Source organism: Dasypus novemcinctus, chromosome 29 (genome assembly GCF_030445035.2).
Source record: "Dasypus novemcinctus isolate mDasNov1 chromosome 29, mDasNov1.1.hap2, whole genome shotgun sequence".
In the NCBI taxonomy this organism is placed as follows: Eukaryota; Metazoa; Chordata; class Mammalia; order Cingulata; family Dasypodidae; genus Dasypus; species Dasypus novemcinctus.
The window spans coordinates 32736976-32749822 of record NC_080701.1 but is presented as its reverse complement, the minus strand read 5'-3'; the positions used below and the strand labels follow the sequence as shown (position 1 = coordinate 32749822).

Genomic DNA, 12847 nt, shown 5'->3' with positions numbered 1-12847 from the left:
AGCGAGAACCCCTGGCCTTGCTGACAAAGGAAGAGGGAAAACAAGCGGTTCCTCCAGGGACTGTACACAGGAAGGACCTGGTGAAGGACACAGGATCACAGGCCCATCAACTGAAAAGCGCGTGTTGCCCCATGGGGGACCTGGTGGCGCTAGGACAGAGGGGGAAAGGGAGGCAGCCTCTCAAATCAAAAGCTTTGGAAGTAGGAAGTCACTTGCCAAGTGTCGGAGAGGCTCCCTAATCTCTGTGGCTTAGTGTGGCGGTAATTCCCCGTGCGTGGCCACGGCTTTCTTTCTGAGAAGTTCTTCAAGGGAGCTGGAAGATTTTTGGCTGCTTATCGTGGGGCTGGGGACAATGAGAACTGCCATGCCAGCCCAAGGAATTCGGGGGTGCTGGGAGGAGTCTTTGAATTCTTCTCTTCTAATAGAACCTGCGGCTAGGGCCTCATGCTGATCAATAAAGAGGAAGCACTGGCTAAGAGTGCGTGGGAATGGAAGGCCACAGAACAGCCGGAAGCTGTACTTTCCAAGCATTAGTTCAGGGTGAGGATGGGATGCAGAGGAGTGAAGGGGTAAGAATGGGGGACTGGGCCACTTCTGATTTTTTTTTTTAAGATTTTTTATTTCTCTCCCCTTCCCCCCAACCCCCGTTGCCTGCTCTCCGTGTCCATTTGCTGTGTTCTTCTGTTTCTGCTTGTATTCTTGCCAGTGGCACCAGGAATGTGTGTCTCATTTTGTTCCGTCATCTTGCTGCGTCAGCTCTCCGTGTGTGCGGCCCCACTCCTGGGCAGGCTGCACTTTTGTCATGCGGGGCGGTTCTCCTTAAGGGACACAATCCTTGTGCGTGGGGCTCCCCTACGCGGGGGACACCCCTGCGTGGCACGGCACTCCTTGCGCGCATCAGCACTGCGCAGGGGCCAGCTCATCACATGGGTCAGGAGGCCCTGGGTTTGAACCCTGGACCTCCCTTGTGGTAGGCGGATGCTCTATCCACTAAGCCAAATCCACTTCCCTTCTGAGAGATTCTGAACCTCTATTTTGTTTGAAAATAGATTCAGACAAAGAGAAAGGAAAGTAACATTTATTGAGCGCCTACTGTATGTCCTGGCTTGTGCAAGGAGTTTTCATTTACAATGTTCCACTGAATCCCCACACCAACCCTGTGAGGTAGGTATCATCCTCATTGCGGTCAGATGAGGACTAGGAGGCTCCAAAAGGTTAGGTAGTTTGTCCAAGGTCATACAACTTGTAACTGACGGGACTGGGATGGAGAACCAAGGCTCGGACCCCGAAGTCCCCGCTCTTCCTACTCCGTCCCTCAGGGGAGAGGAGGCGCCGAAGCGGCAGTCCATTCACCTCCTACCCTGAGCACCAGGACGGTCACCGAAGAAAAAGAGCCCGTGCTCGCCCACCACCCCTCTCCTCCCTACCTTGGAAAGATGTAGTTAGTTTAAGAGATAAGACATAAATACAAAAATAAATAGCAGGGACGAGTCCCCCAGGAGTGAGGACATGCTGTCTCTGTGCCGTGGGTAGGTTATCGTGCCATTCACAGCTGCCGTGGGGGGAGCCGCTTGGCACGTGGGCCCTGTGGGGAGAACTGGGGCAATGGCTGCCAACGGCTGGAGTGGGTGGGCCGCACAGAGCCCCTCGGAGAACAAAACGTCTGCAGCCGGCAGCAGTCGTGGGCAGTCACCATCATCCTCCATCTGCTCGTCTTACCGGTGTTTGTGATCCAAGAGGGATTCAAAATCAGGAGAACATACGAGTTTGTGTTTCACGTGTCCCAGGACGGTCATCTCACCCGTCCTACTGTCCCCAAGGCCCACGGACACCAGCTCCTGTCAATCAGGAGAGAGAGTGGTGAGAACCAAGGCCACGTGCCTCCAACACGCAGCGCTAGTAGTTTCCATGCGATATGCCCAAGAACCCTCTCCCTTGGAAACAACCCCTCCACCTCTTTCAAGCGCCTCTAACTGACCCGAGGGGCGCTCACCTGCAGGAAAGAGCAGGAAGTCCCCATCGTCACATCCAGAGTCACCCTGCCCAGGAGGAGCTGCACCTTGCCTGACCTGCGGATGAGCAGTTTGCCCACCTGGCCCTCCGTCAGGTCACCCAGGGTACACGTATTCTCTGCCAGCCTGGCCTCCTAGGAAGAGAATCAGGGACAGGAAACGGGTGTGGAGCTGCTGTGTTCACTTCCCATGAATGAATCCTCTTCCGCCGCCCTAAGAAAAGCATCGGGCAGCGATGACCAGGATGAGCTCCCCAAAGAGGGCCTTTTCCTAGGGCTCACTGCGTGGCTTTAAGAAACAAAAGCCAGGGCAAACAAACGTAACAATGGACAGAATATCAACAACTGCTGAGGCTGGGTGATGGTACCTGGGGGTTTATGTTGTCATTTACGTATATTCAGAATAACTCAAACTCAACTGGGGTTGGAGGCACGAAGCCCGCAGGTATTGTCTCTGCTCATTTCAGCTTGGGTGGCACACCTTTGCTTCCCGCTCCAGACCACTAGCTTTCTTCCTGTCTGCCTCCCCACACACACGCCTGTCATTGTCACAGAACTCATTCCTGATCATACCCGGTCCTTCTCCTGCTTCATAACCACCACCTGTCCATCCTCGCCCTGCACCTCTGTCTTGATTGGCTTGACGTCTTGAGTGGGCGGCTGGCCAGGGAGGGTGTCTGGCAGCTGCAGGAACAGCAGCTCTTCCTCCTTGGTGAGGCTCAACTCCCTGAGCAGCTCCGCCACAGATACTTCCTTTGGGAGGCCTGGGGTCTTCCTGGCTGCTCTGGGAGGAGCCTTCGCTTTGGCTTCCTCCTCCTCATCGCGTGGCTCCTCTTTCACTGCCGAGGGCAATAGAGACGGAAGGACTAGCACACGGTCACGCTCACTGTCATCCCACGGTACCCATCCCTTCGCCCCCATCTGCCCACTGTCACCAAGACAGGAAGTTGGAGGGTGACACCGGTTATGGAGAGGGACAAGAGACAGAACATTCAAGTTAGGTGAAGGACCTAAGAAGGGATAGCAGATGCTGGGCTCACTGATCCCTTGGAGAGTGAGAATTTAGCATCTTTTCTTGGGGCATGCATTACACAGCTGGAATGGGAGAGGACCTGCTGACTGGCAGCAGTCTGGGACGTTCTGTATAAAGGAATCCTGAGGGGCAGCTGGAGAAAAAGCAGGAAGTTAATGGACACAGAATACCTTTCGTGACAGGGGTATCCACTTCCATGTCCTCTTCCTTGGGGCCAGCTGGCCAAGGCTTAACATCTGGTTCCTCGCTCTCTTCCTTAAAAAGCCACCCCGAGTGAGCCAGAGGCAGCTGCACAGGCATGTTTCTCATGTCATTCCTCAGCCCGGGGTCATCGATGAACTGTCAAAGAAGAGTCGGGCAGGTCACCCACCCAAAGAAGAGCCACACAAGTACATCTATTGGAGTCTACCTGAATCCCTTTTCCAACCAGAGTCCTGCTGCTCACCAGGAGTCCAGGATGTCAGAGAACTCCTCTTCTCCTGACCCTGGCTCCCCAGAAGTTCTTCTTCCCAGCCACAAAGCCCCTTCTCCCCAGTCCCCTGGTACCTACGTCATCCTTCTCCAGCATGCGCAGGATCTGTTTGGTTTCTTCATCTGTCTCCCTCTTCTCTTTTTTGATGTTGATGATATGAGAGGGCCCCATGTCTGACATATCCACTGTCTTATCCCAGTTCCCTGCGGGAAATCACGCAGTTCACGAGTGATAAGGAAGAGGTCAACAACAAGGAAAACTAAACTGGAAGCAGGGAAATGCCTCTGCCCTTGCTCTTCTCTTAGGCATTCTGAATGGAAATCCACCATCAACTCCCTCCTCCCAGAGCCCCGGCTGTCTCGTACCTTTTTTCTTCATCATCTCTGCTGGGCCCTGCTCAAAGATGGAGTGGGACTGGATCACTTCCGGACGACCCCTTCCCCGCCCATGCCCTTCGCGCTGCCGGTCTCTATCCCTTTCACGCTTCTCCTTCTTGACGGTCATGTCTTCCTTGGGCCTGGAAAAGGGAATGGGTTAAAAGAAACCTGCCTCAGAGTACTGGTCTTACCCTCTCAGACCACTCAACTCCAACTAAGCAGACAGTTTATTAGCCAATAACTGCATTATGAGCAAGAGAATCCAATCCTAAGTCAAACAATTTTTTCATTTCCTCAATAGGGCAAGATCTTTCTGGTTTGCTTCATTTTACCTTTTGCTAAAAGTTGAATTATGGTTCAACTTTTCCAAGTGCCCCCAAATGCACTGATTTTTTGGCATTGACTGAAAACAGGAAGGTTGCAATGGTAAGGAAGTTAAGGGTAAACAATACATCTTTAGCTAAACTAGTGGTTCCCATTTCTCATTTATAGCTGTATATGAGAATCACTTCATTCCACTGCAAAAAATAAAAAATAAAAAATAAATCACAGTTTCTAGGGATGGGATCCTAGGCATTATTTTTTAAAACACTTGTACATTAGAATTACCTAAGTTTAAGTTTTGAGCCACTTACCTAGTTGTATCCCAGAAGCCCCAAATTCAGAGCAAGTAAATCAGGGGTAGGCATTCAGAAGGCCTAGCTACTTACTCTTCCTTAATCTTCCGACTGATGATGTTTGGTGTGAAGGTTTTCTGAAAGTAAAATACAGGAGTCACTGATTCGGTAAGTTCTGACCCCAAGTGCAGAGAAAAAGAAAAACTCCCAAAGGGCATCTTCTAAGGACGCAGAGCACCATGGCCCTCTCACATGTATTTGACACTGTTGTTGGAGACTTACAGAGATGGACACGTGCCCAAAAGGAAGGAATATCATGCCACGGTGACAGTGGAATTACACCTAGAAGACTGGGGTACCAAAAGCCATTTTTTTTTTTTTTAAAGATTTATATATTTTTTTAATTTATTTAATTCTCCTCCCTCCCCCGGTTGTCTGTTTTCTGTGTCTATTTGCTGCGTCTTGTTTCTTTGTCCGCTTCTATTGTCGTCAGCGGCACAGGAAGTGTGGGCGGCGTCATTCCTGGGCAGGCTGCTCTTTCTTTCGCGCTGGGCAGCTCTCTTTATGGGGCGCGCTCCTTGCGCGTGGGGCTCCCCTACGCGGGGGACACCCCTGCGTGGCAGGGCACTCCTTGCGCGCATCAGCACTGCGCATGGGCCAGCTCCACACGGGTCAAGGAGGCCTGGGGCTTGAACCGCGGACCTCCCATGTGGTAGACGGACGCCCTAACCACTGGGCCAAAGTCCGTTTCCCCCAAAAGCCATTTTTAACTAGCAGCCTCAACCTCTCCCCTGTAAAAAGAGAGCCTCCTGGGCTTCTAAAAGCAAAGAAACCTATCTAATCTCACCTCTTGTCCTCAAACTGCTAGAAAGACCAGTCAGTATCATAGGAAAACAGCAAGGTTCAAGCAGGGAAAGCCAGACCATCTGCCTGTACTCACAGAGATGAGAGGCTGTCACCACAGTTTCCCAAGGCAAAGTCCGTCAAAACAGGCTACTGTAGGCTTCTGTCATTCCCCTCCCGCCTATTCAGGGCTACCTTTTACACCTACAGGCATAAACATCACAGGAGAGGCTACAGAGCCTCTAATGCTATGTTTGATTTGTTATACTCTAGTTCTTCTTGGCCTCCTGAACCAAGTCCTAGCATGCAGAAGAAGCCACAGAGAATTCACAACTCGCTAAAACGGCAGGCAAAAGTTTAAGCCTGCGTGCCTTTCAAGGGCTTCTCAAAGGTGTAGCAAACACACGCTAAAAGGAGCACGGTGGCCCTTGTACGTCCTGGACTAATTAGGATCCTCTGCCCTTTAGCCACTCTATCTCGACATCTTGTACCCAGCACCTAGATAGGAAGGTACCACAGGCTTCCCAGAATTTAAAGACGGGAAGAAGTCTGGGCACAAAATTCATGAGCGTCCCAACATTTCGCCCCCTACGTGAGCATCAGTTGAACCCCTGGGGCCCGGAATTCAAGACGTTTGGGTTTCTTTCGAAAGGTGACGTCAGGTACCTTCTTGACTCCCCCGAGAGTGAGGTCCCTGGAACGGATGGAGGGAAGGCGGCCCGGAGTGAGGGGGGGAGCCGGCCGCCTCCCAATGAGCCCCCGGGCCCCGGGGAGAAGGGGTCGGGGCCCTCCCGGGGCGCTGGGCTCGCCCGCGGCGTTTCCTTCCGACATGGTGCCTGGAGAGAAGCGGGAAAGGAGCAGCGAGGTCACCGGACAGAGCCGACACGCGGACCCTGGGCGGAACCCGCGCACGTGGCCCCCCGCCCCCCAGGCAGCGCGTCCCTCCCGAGGCGTCTCGGCTCCTCCCCCTCCCGCGTGGCGAGACGCCCCGCGCCACCCGGCCCCGCGCTCGGGCTCGCAGCCCTGGCCGGCCGCAGCTCGCCCTCTGCCCAGGCCGTGGGCCAGGCACGAGCCAGGGACGCACCGGGACCGCGGCTCCACGCCACGCGCGACACCTCACCGCCGACGCGCGCCGCAGCCGGCCCTCGGGCTGCACGCCGGGCGGAAGTCTGCGTGGCACGGCCCGGGCGCCGCCATCTTGCCGCGGGGCGGAAGTGAGGTCAGGTGGGCGGGGCCGGGCCACAGTATTTAGCAGGCGGCGCCTCGCGGCCCTGCGTCTTCTCTTCCCGGTTCTTCCCGGAGTCGGGAAAAGCTGGGTTGAGAGGGCGAAACAGGATGAGGGGGCTGGGTCGGGGTTCCGCTGCGGGGCGGCGCTCGGGGCTCTGGCCCGAGGCGGGCGGGGGCGGCGCAGCGCGCGCGGGCTGGGGGTCTCGGCGCTGGCCAAGCCGCAGAGCCTGTGGGAGCAGTGGGGTCGCGGCTCGGGAGGGGCGAGGGGCGCGGGGCCGGGAATGAGACCCGGACTCAGAGTCGGGGGGCTCGGGTCGAGCCACTGCCGCCGCGATTGTGGCTGCGGGCTCTAGATGATGACCTTGGAGTGGTCACTTGCACCTCGGAGCGGTGGCCTCGGCCTCGCTGCGTGTCCCCTTCCCCAGACTCCTGGGAGGGTCCTGGGCTGGGGCTGTGGGGGTCGCTGAGGCTGCCTGATCGCCCCCGGACTGCGCTCTCGGCTGTGCGCGCCGTTGGTCAAAGCCTGAAAGGAACCTGAAAACCGAAGTTTGCTCTGCTGGAGGGGCGAATGTAAACTTTCACTGTGACTCTAGCGCTTGTGGCTTAACATTTTAAAAATCCCCTAATGTTATCCCCTCACACACCATAAAGAAACCATGTAACAACATTACAGAAAGTTTGGGGGAAAGGAAGACATTTCTCCCAGAATTCCACCGTAGGTGCTACTATCAAACTTTAAAAAAATATACTCCATTCTTCTTCATAGAGTTGTGTTGTGCCACAATTTTGTATCCTCCTCTTCAAATATAATTTCTCTGTTGTTGCATAGAAATAACTTCGTTATTCTCCTGGTAGTGGGTATATCATGATTTATTTCGCTGTTATTTGGACATTAGGTTGTGTCATTCTCTGTTGTAACAATGTCACGGTGAGTGCACTTAAAGTTTTTCTTCTTTGGGATTATTTCCTTCGCACGAGTTTCCGGACCTGGGATAAGTGACCTAGAGACCATTTGCATTTTTTAAAAAGTAGCCTTTTTATTTTGAGCTAATGGGAGACATACATGCAAAAATAATGTAGAACGATCCCAAGTGTTGTTTACTCACATTTCCTCAACAGTGCCAAAGGGAATGATACATCACACAGTGTGTGACTTCTTGGGATTGCTTTTTTCATTCAGCATAATCCACAGAGGATTATCCAATTTGTTGCATCTCTCCATACTTCCTATTTATTGTCGAATATCTATGGTACAGCTGTATCACAATTGTTTTCTGGGATCTAGATACAGGGTTCAGAAGATATCAGCAGATTGTCAAAAGCCTATTCCTGTGAATTCGTGATGGGCGTTGAAAAGAAATGAAGGACAGTGAGCCCCTGATACTAATGACTATGCTTGTGAGCTGATAAACCCAAAATAATAACAAGGCCTAGAGCAACTTTGTGCCTGAGAATTTCCTTCTGTCAGCCTTCATGTTACTCAAATGTGGCCAGTCTCGAAGCCAAACTCAGCATGTAAATGCAATGCCTTCCCCCCAGCGTGGGACATGACACCCGGGGATGAGCCTCCCTGGCAACGAGGGACCACTATCAACTACCAACTGATGATGCAACTGGAAAATGACCTTATACGGAAGGTTCAATGCGGATCAGCAGAATATCCATGTCTACATAAAATACCATGACTTTAAAATGCTGTTTGACCTAAAGTAAGGGGGAAATGGAAAGGAGAAATGAGTTTATATGGCTACGAGTTTCTAAAAAAGAGTCTGGAGGCTGGCAGAAGGTTTGCCCTCATGCACAACTGAGCAGAGTCAGAGAGACAGATAAAGCAGATACAACCCCCAGATATTGGTTCCTTTGAGGGCTAAAGAGACCCATGGGAGTTATGGTCATGGCCGATGGGGTTAACTACCAGGGCAGATGGCCCCTCTTTGGAAATGGTGTTTATGTGTGATGAATCTGGACTCAGATGGGATCTCCCTTCATAAGACTTTCATGCTAATGTGCTGGAGGTGCAGTTAATGTTGGGGTTTAAGATATATTTAGGGGATTTGAATCTCTGGACTGACAATGTGATAGCCAGATCCTGAGCCTCAACAGACTCCAGCACCTACAATCTGATTTATTGGACTTACCACACTCAGCTAAGATGGAGGTGAAGAAGGACAACCACCACACCATGGAGCCTAGAGTGATTACAACTGAAAATGGGAGGATTGCATCCAGCATCCAGGTGGAATCTGAGCCTCCTCTTGACATAAAGGTGCAATGGACACAACCAATCCAGTGTCCACATAGAAGAGGTGGCATTGGATTGGGAAAAGTGGACATAATGGACAAAGGGTATGGGGAAAGGCAGGAAGAGATGAGAGGTGGAGGCGTCTTCGGGACATGGAGCTGCCCTGGATGGTGCTTCAGAGGTAATCACCGGACATTGTAAATCCTCACAGGGCCTACATGATGGAATAGAGGAGAGTATGGGCCATGATGTGAACCAATGTATATGAGGTGCAGAGGTGCCCAAAGATGTACTTACCAAATCCAATGGATGTGTCATGATGATGGGAACGAGTGTTGTTGGGGGGGGGGGGAGAGGGGGGGTGGGGGGGTGGGGTTGAATGGGACCTCACATATATATTTTTAATGTAATATTATTACAAAGTCAATAAAAAATAAAAAAATTAAAAAAAAAAAAAAAAGAGAAAAAAAAAAAAAAAAAAAAAGAAAAGAAATGAAGGGAAGCGATCTGGTACACGGCTAGGGCGTCCGCCTATCACATGGGAGGTCCAGGGTTCAAACCCGTGTGATGAGCTGGCTCATATACAGTGCTGATGCGCGCAAGGAGTGCTGTGCCACGCAGGGGTGTCCCCCACATAGGGGAGCCCCACGTGCAAGGAGTGTGCCCGGTAAGGAGAGCCGCCCAGAGCGAAGTAAGTGCAGCCTGCCCAGGAATGGTGCCGCACACACCGAGAGCTGATGCAGCAAGATGATGCAACAAAAAGAGACACAGATTCCCAGTGCCACTGACAAGAACACAAGTGGACACAAGAACACACAGCAAATGGACAGAGAGAGCAGACAACTGGGGGGAAGAGAGGAAGGGGAAAGAAATAGATAAAAAATAAGTCTAAAAATAAATAAAATTAGAAAAATTGTCAAGCTGTGCTTGTAAAAAAAGAAAAGAAATGAAGGGGAGCAGGGTGTAGCTCCATGCTCGAGTGCTGGCGTCCCATGTATGAGGTCCCCAGTTCAATCCCTGGTACTTCCTCAAAAAAAAAAAAAAGGAATGCATAAACCACTGCTTTGAATACCTATCAGTAAAAGAAAAGGAGGGTGTGGTATGAGAAACATCATCCAAGTTCAAGTCATTACATGTTCTACACATAATTTGTCCTAATTTATATTATTCTTTTTGCAGGCCATTCCTTCTCATTCTCCTTTGCTAGTTCCTCCTCATCTCCTTGACCTCTAAACATTGGAGAGGTCTAAGATTTAGTATGTTGGAACTCTTCTTTTTCTCTCTAAACTTATTCCTTTGGCAGTGGTCCACATTCATGGCTTCCAACAGTGAACTGTTTACAGGTAGCTCTTAAATGCGTATCTCCAGCTTGGATCACTCTGAATTCCAGCTGTGTATCCTGCCTATTTCACACCTCCGTGGATGGCTGCTAGGCGTCTCAAACCTATGTACACATTCGAACCTTTGATCTTCCTCATCAACCTACCCAAAGCGTTTTCTACCTCAGAAATGGCAACACCATCCTTCTTAGTTGTTCATGTAAAAAACATTGTATTTATTCGTAACTCCTCTCTTTCTCTCATGCCCTACATCTAACATGTCAGCACTACCTTCCAAATATATCCAGAATCTTCCCACTTCTCACCTCCTCCACTGACATACCACCCTGCCCCAGGCCACAATCATCTTTTTTGGGGATTATTTTAGTAGCTCTTAGCTAGGCTCCCTGCTTCCACCTGGGTCCCTCCACCTAGTCTCAACATAGCATCATTAATATATTTCACATCAGATCAGTGTTTCTGCTCTAAACCTCCCAATGGCTTCCCATTTTAGAGTTTCAGTCTTTCTAACCTGCATAACCTGTCCCTCCACCTGCCACCTGTCTGGCCTCAATTTCTATCACACTCCCCTCACTCATTCTGCTCCGGCCACACTGGCCTCCTCGCTGCTTCTGGAACAGATCAGGCATGCCCCCACTTCTGCACCTGAACCCTAGAATACTCCTCCCCCCAATATTTCTGCAAGGCTAACCCCCTCCCCTCATCCAGGTCTTTACTCCAAAGGTGCCTCTGACATTTCACCTCCAACCTTGTAACTCCCACTCCCCATGATATCGCCTATCCCTATTTACGACTTTGTAGCATTTATCACCCACCTGATGAATATAGGCTTTTAATTCATTGATTCCTCTGTTTCTTTGTCTTCTGCCCACGAAGATATAAGCTCCACAAGGACAGGGATTTTTGTCCTGCTCCTCCAACTGCAGTATCTTCATTATTCATTGCCTGAAGCAGCGCCTGATACCTAGCAAGCACCCAGTGAAGATTCGCTGAATGAGTGAATGAATTCCAGTTTATGGTGAGACCAAGTGGTAAACATTAGATACGCATTAGAAAAATAAAGGTGGATTGTTTCCAAGAGGCTGTTCAACTTTGGCACCACTGATGTAAAAGCCATCACTGAGTTGTATTTTACAGGCATTTTCTCTATAGGTTCTGTAAACAGCTCTCTTAACAGATGGTGCGGCAAGTACTGAGTGAGTCAAAGGAAGTCTTTCCATCATGGCAGTATTTTATATATACGATAAGTCTAACTCTTGTTTCTGGAATCTTGCCATGCAATTGCCCAGTGGTGGCCCATATTTTCTATATTATGCACTTCCACATCAGGTGTAACTATTATCCTAGCATCATGGCTCTATCAGATTAGTCCTTCCATTTCTCATTTCAGTTAGATTCTCTTCATTGTTCTCAGTCTTTTTCCCATGAAGTTTCTTTTGCCCCTCCAACATTTCATGCGTGTCTCTTCTACAGTTTTTCAAAGTTCTTAAACCCTACTCACCTATTTTCCATGTCTCACATTTGTAAAATATTTAAGTTTTAAAAATAAAACTTAAAAACTTATATTATTTGTGTCCACTTTTTTCAGTCACTGTAACATAACACCCTTTTTTAAGTTTAAAATAAGTGACCAGTGGGAGTTGTAGGATGCTGAAATATAATTTCAAGAAGATAGAGTAAATAAGCACTCAGAAACCCACGTAGCTCTTTTAGACAGTCATCACCCACAGCTGGCCTTGTCAACACGTGTAAATGAACAAGGCGATTTTCATGACTCCCTGTGTCCACGTTTATTGGCTCATGAGATCTCCACACACCTTAGTTCAACTGCAAGGAAATAAACATTTTGATTATAATAAGCATATAAGCCATATTTTTTTTTTAAAGATTTATCTTTATTTATTTAATTCCCCTCCCCTTTCCCGGTTGTCTGTTTTCTGTGTCTTTTTGCTGCATCTTGTTTCTTTGTCCGCTTCTGTTGTCGTCAGCGGCACGGGAAGTGTGGGCGGCGCCATTCCTGGGCAGGCTGCTCCCTCCTTCGCGCTGGGCGGCTCTCCTCATGGGTGCACTCCTGGCGCGTGGGGCTCCCCTACGCGGGGGACACCCCTGTGTAGCACGGCACTCCTTGCGCGCATCAGCACTGCGCATGGGCCAGCTCCACACGGGTCGAGGAGGCCCGGGGCTTGAACCGCGGACCTCCCATGTGGTAGACGGACGCCCTAACCACTGGGCCAAAGTCCGTTTCCCTATAAGCCATATTAAGAGAAATTTTTTTCACTTAACAGCTTCCTTCTCTATTAAATCAGACTCTTTATTTGCTAGGTGTCCTTCTACCATGAAGAATCTGCCCTTTGTACTCAGACCTGAATTTGAATACTAGTTTTATGACTTACGGGCTGAGTCTCATTCTCCACCTCCTGCCTTTTTTTTTAATTGGGCTAATAGATCTACCTCTCAAGATTGTTGTGAGAATTGCATGCCTGGCACTGTGGCTTGGTGCTTAATAAATGCTTTTTTTATTACAGTAATCATAGCTTAGATATAATGTTTAATGCGGAAACTCTCAAGCATACACAAAAGTAGAGAGACTAGCATAATGACTCTCAAGGTGCCCAGGCTCAACAATTAACCACTCGTGCCCAGTCTTGTTTCATCTTTACTCTGCCCCTTTCTCCCACCTCCTTC

General features: G+C 50.0%; 1 protein-coding gene across 2 annotated transcripts; it reads right to left on the bottom strand.

Moving 5' to 3' along the window:
* Positions 1-1062: 1062 nt before the first annotated feature.
* On the bottom strand, positions 1063-6557 carry POLR3D (RNA polymerase III subunit D). Of its 2 annotated transcripts, XM_004460243.5 has the most exons (9): positions 6438-6557; positions 6020-6189; positions 4604-4647; positions 3882-4033; positions 3595-3719; positions 3215-3383; positions 2585-2850; positions 1994-2146; positions 1063-1838 (listed from the first exon to the last, which is right to left on the bottom strand). In XM_004460243.5, exons 2-9 carry the CDS (start codon positions 6182-6184, stop codon positions 1716-1718), a joined length of 1197 nt encoding a protein of 398 aa, XP_004460300.2. In that variant the 5' UTR covers positions 6185-6189; positions 6438-6557; the 3' UTR covers positions 1063-1715. The 2 variants fall into 2 exon arrangements, with proteins under 2 accessions (XP_004460300.2, XP_023445102.2); XM_023589334.3 differs by lacking the exons at positions 6020-6189; positions 6438-6557 and having other exon boundaries at positions 4529-4640.
* Between the last annotated feature and the right edge of the window lie 6290 nt (positions 6558-12847).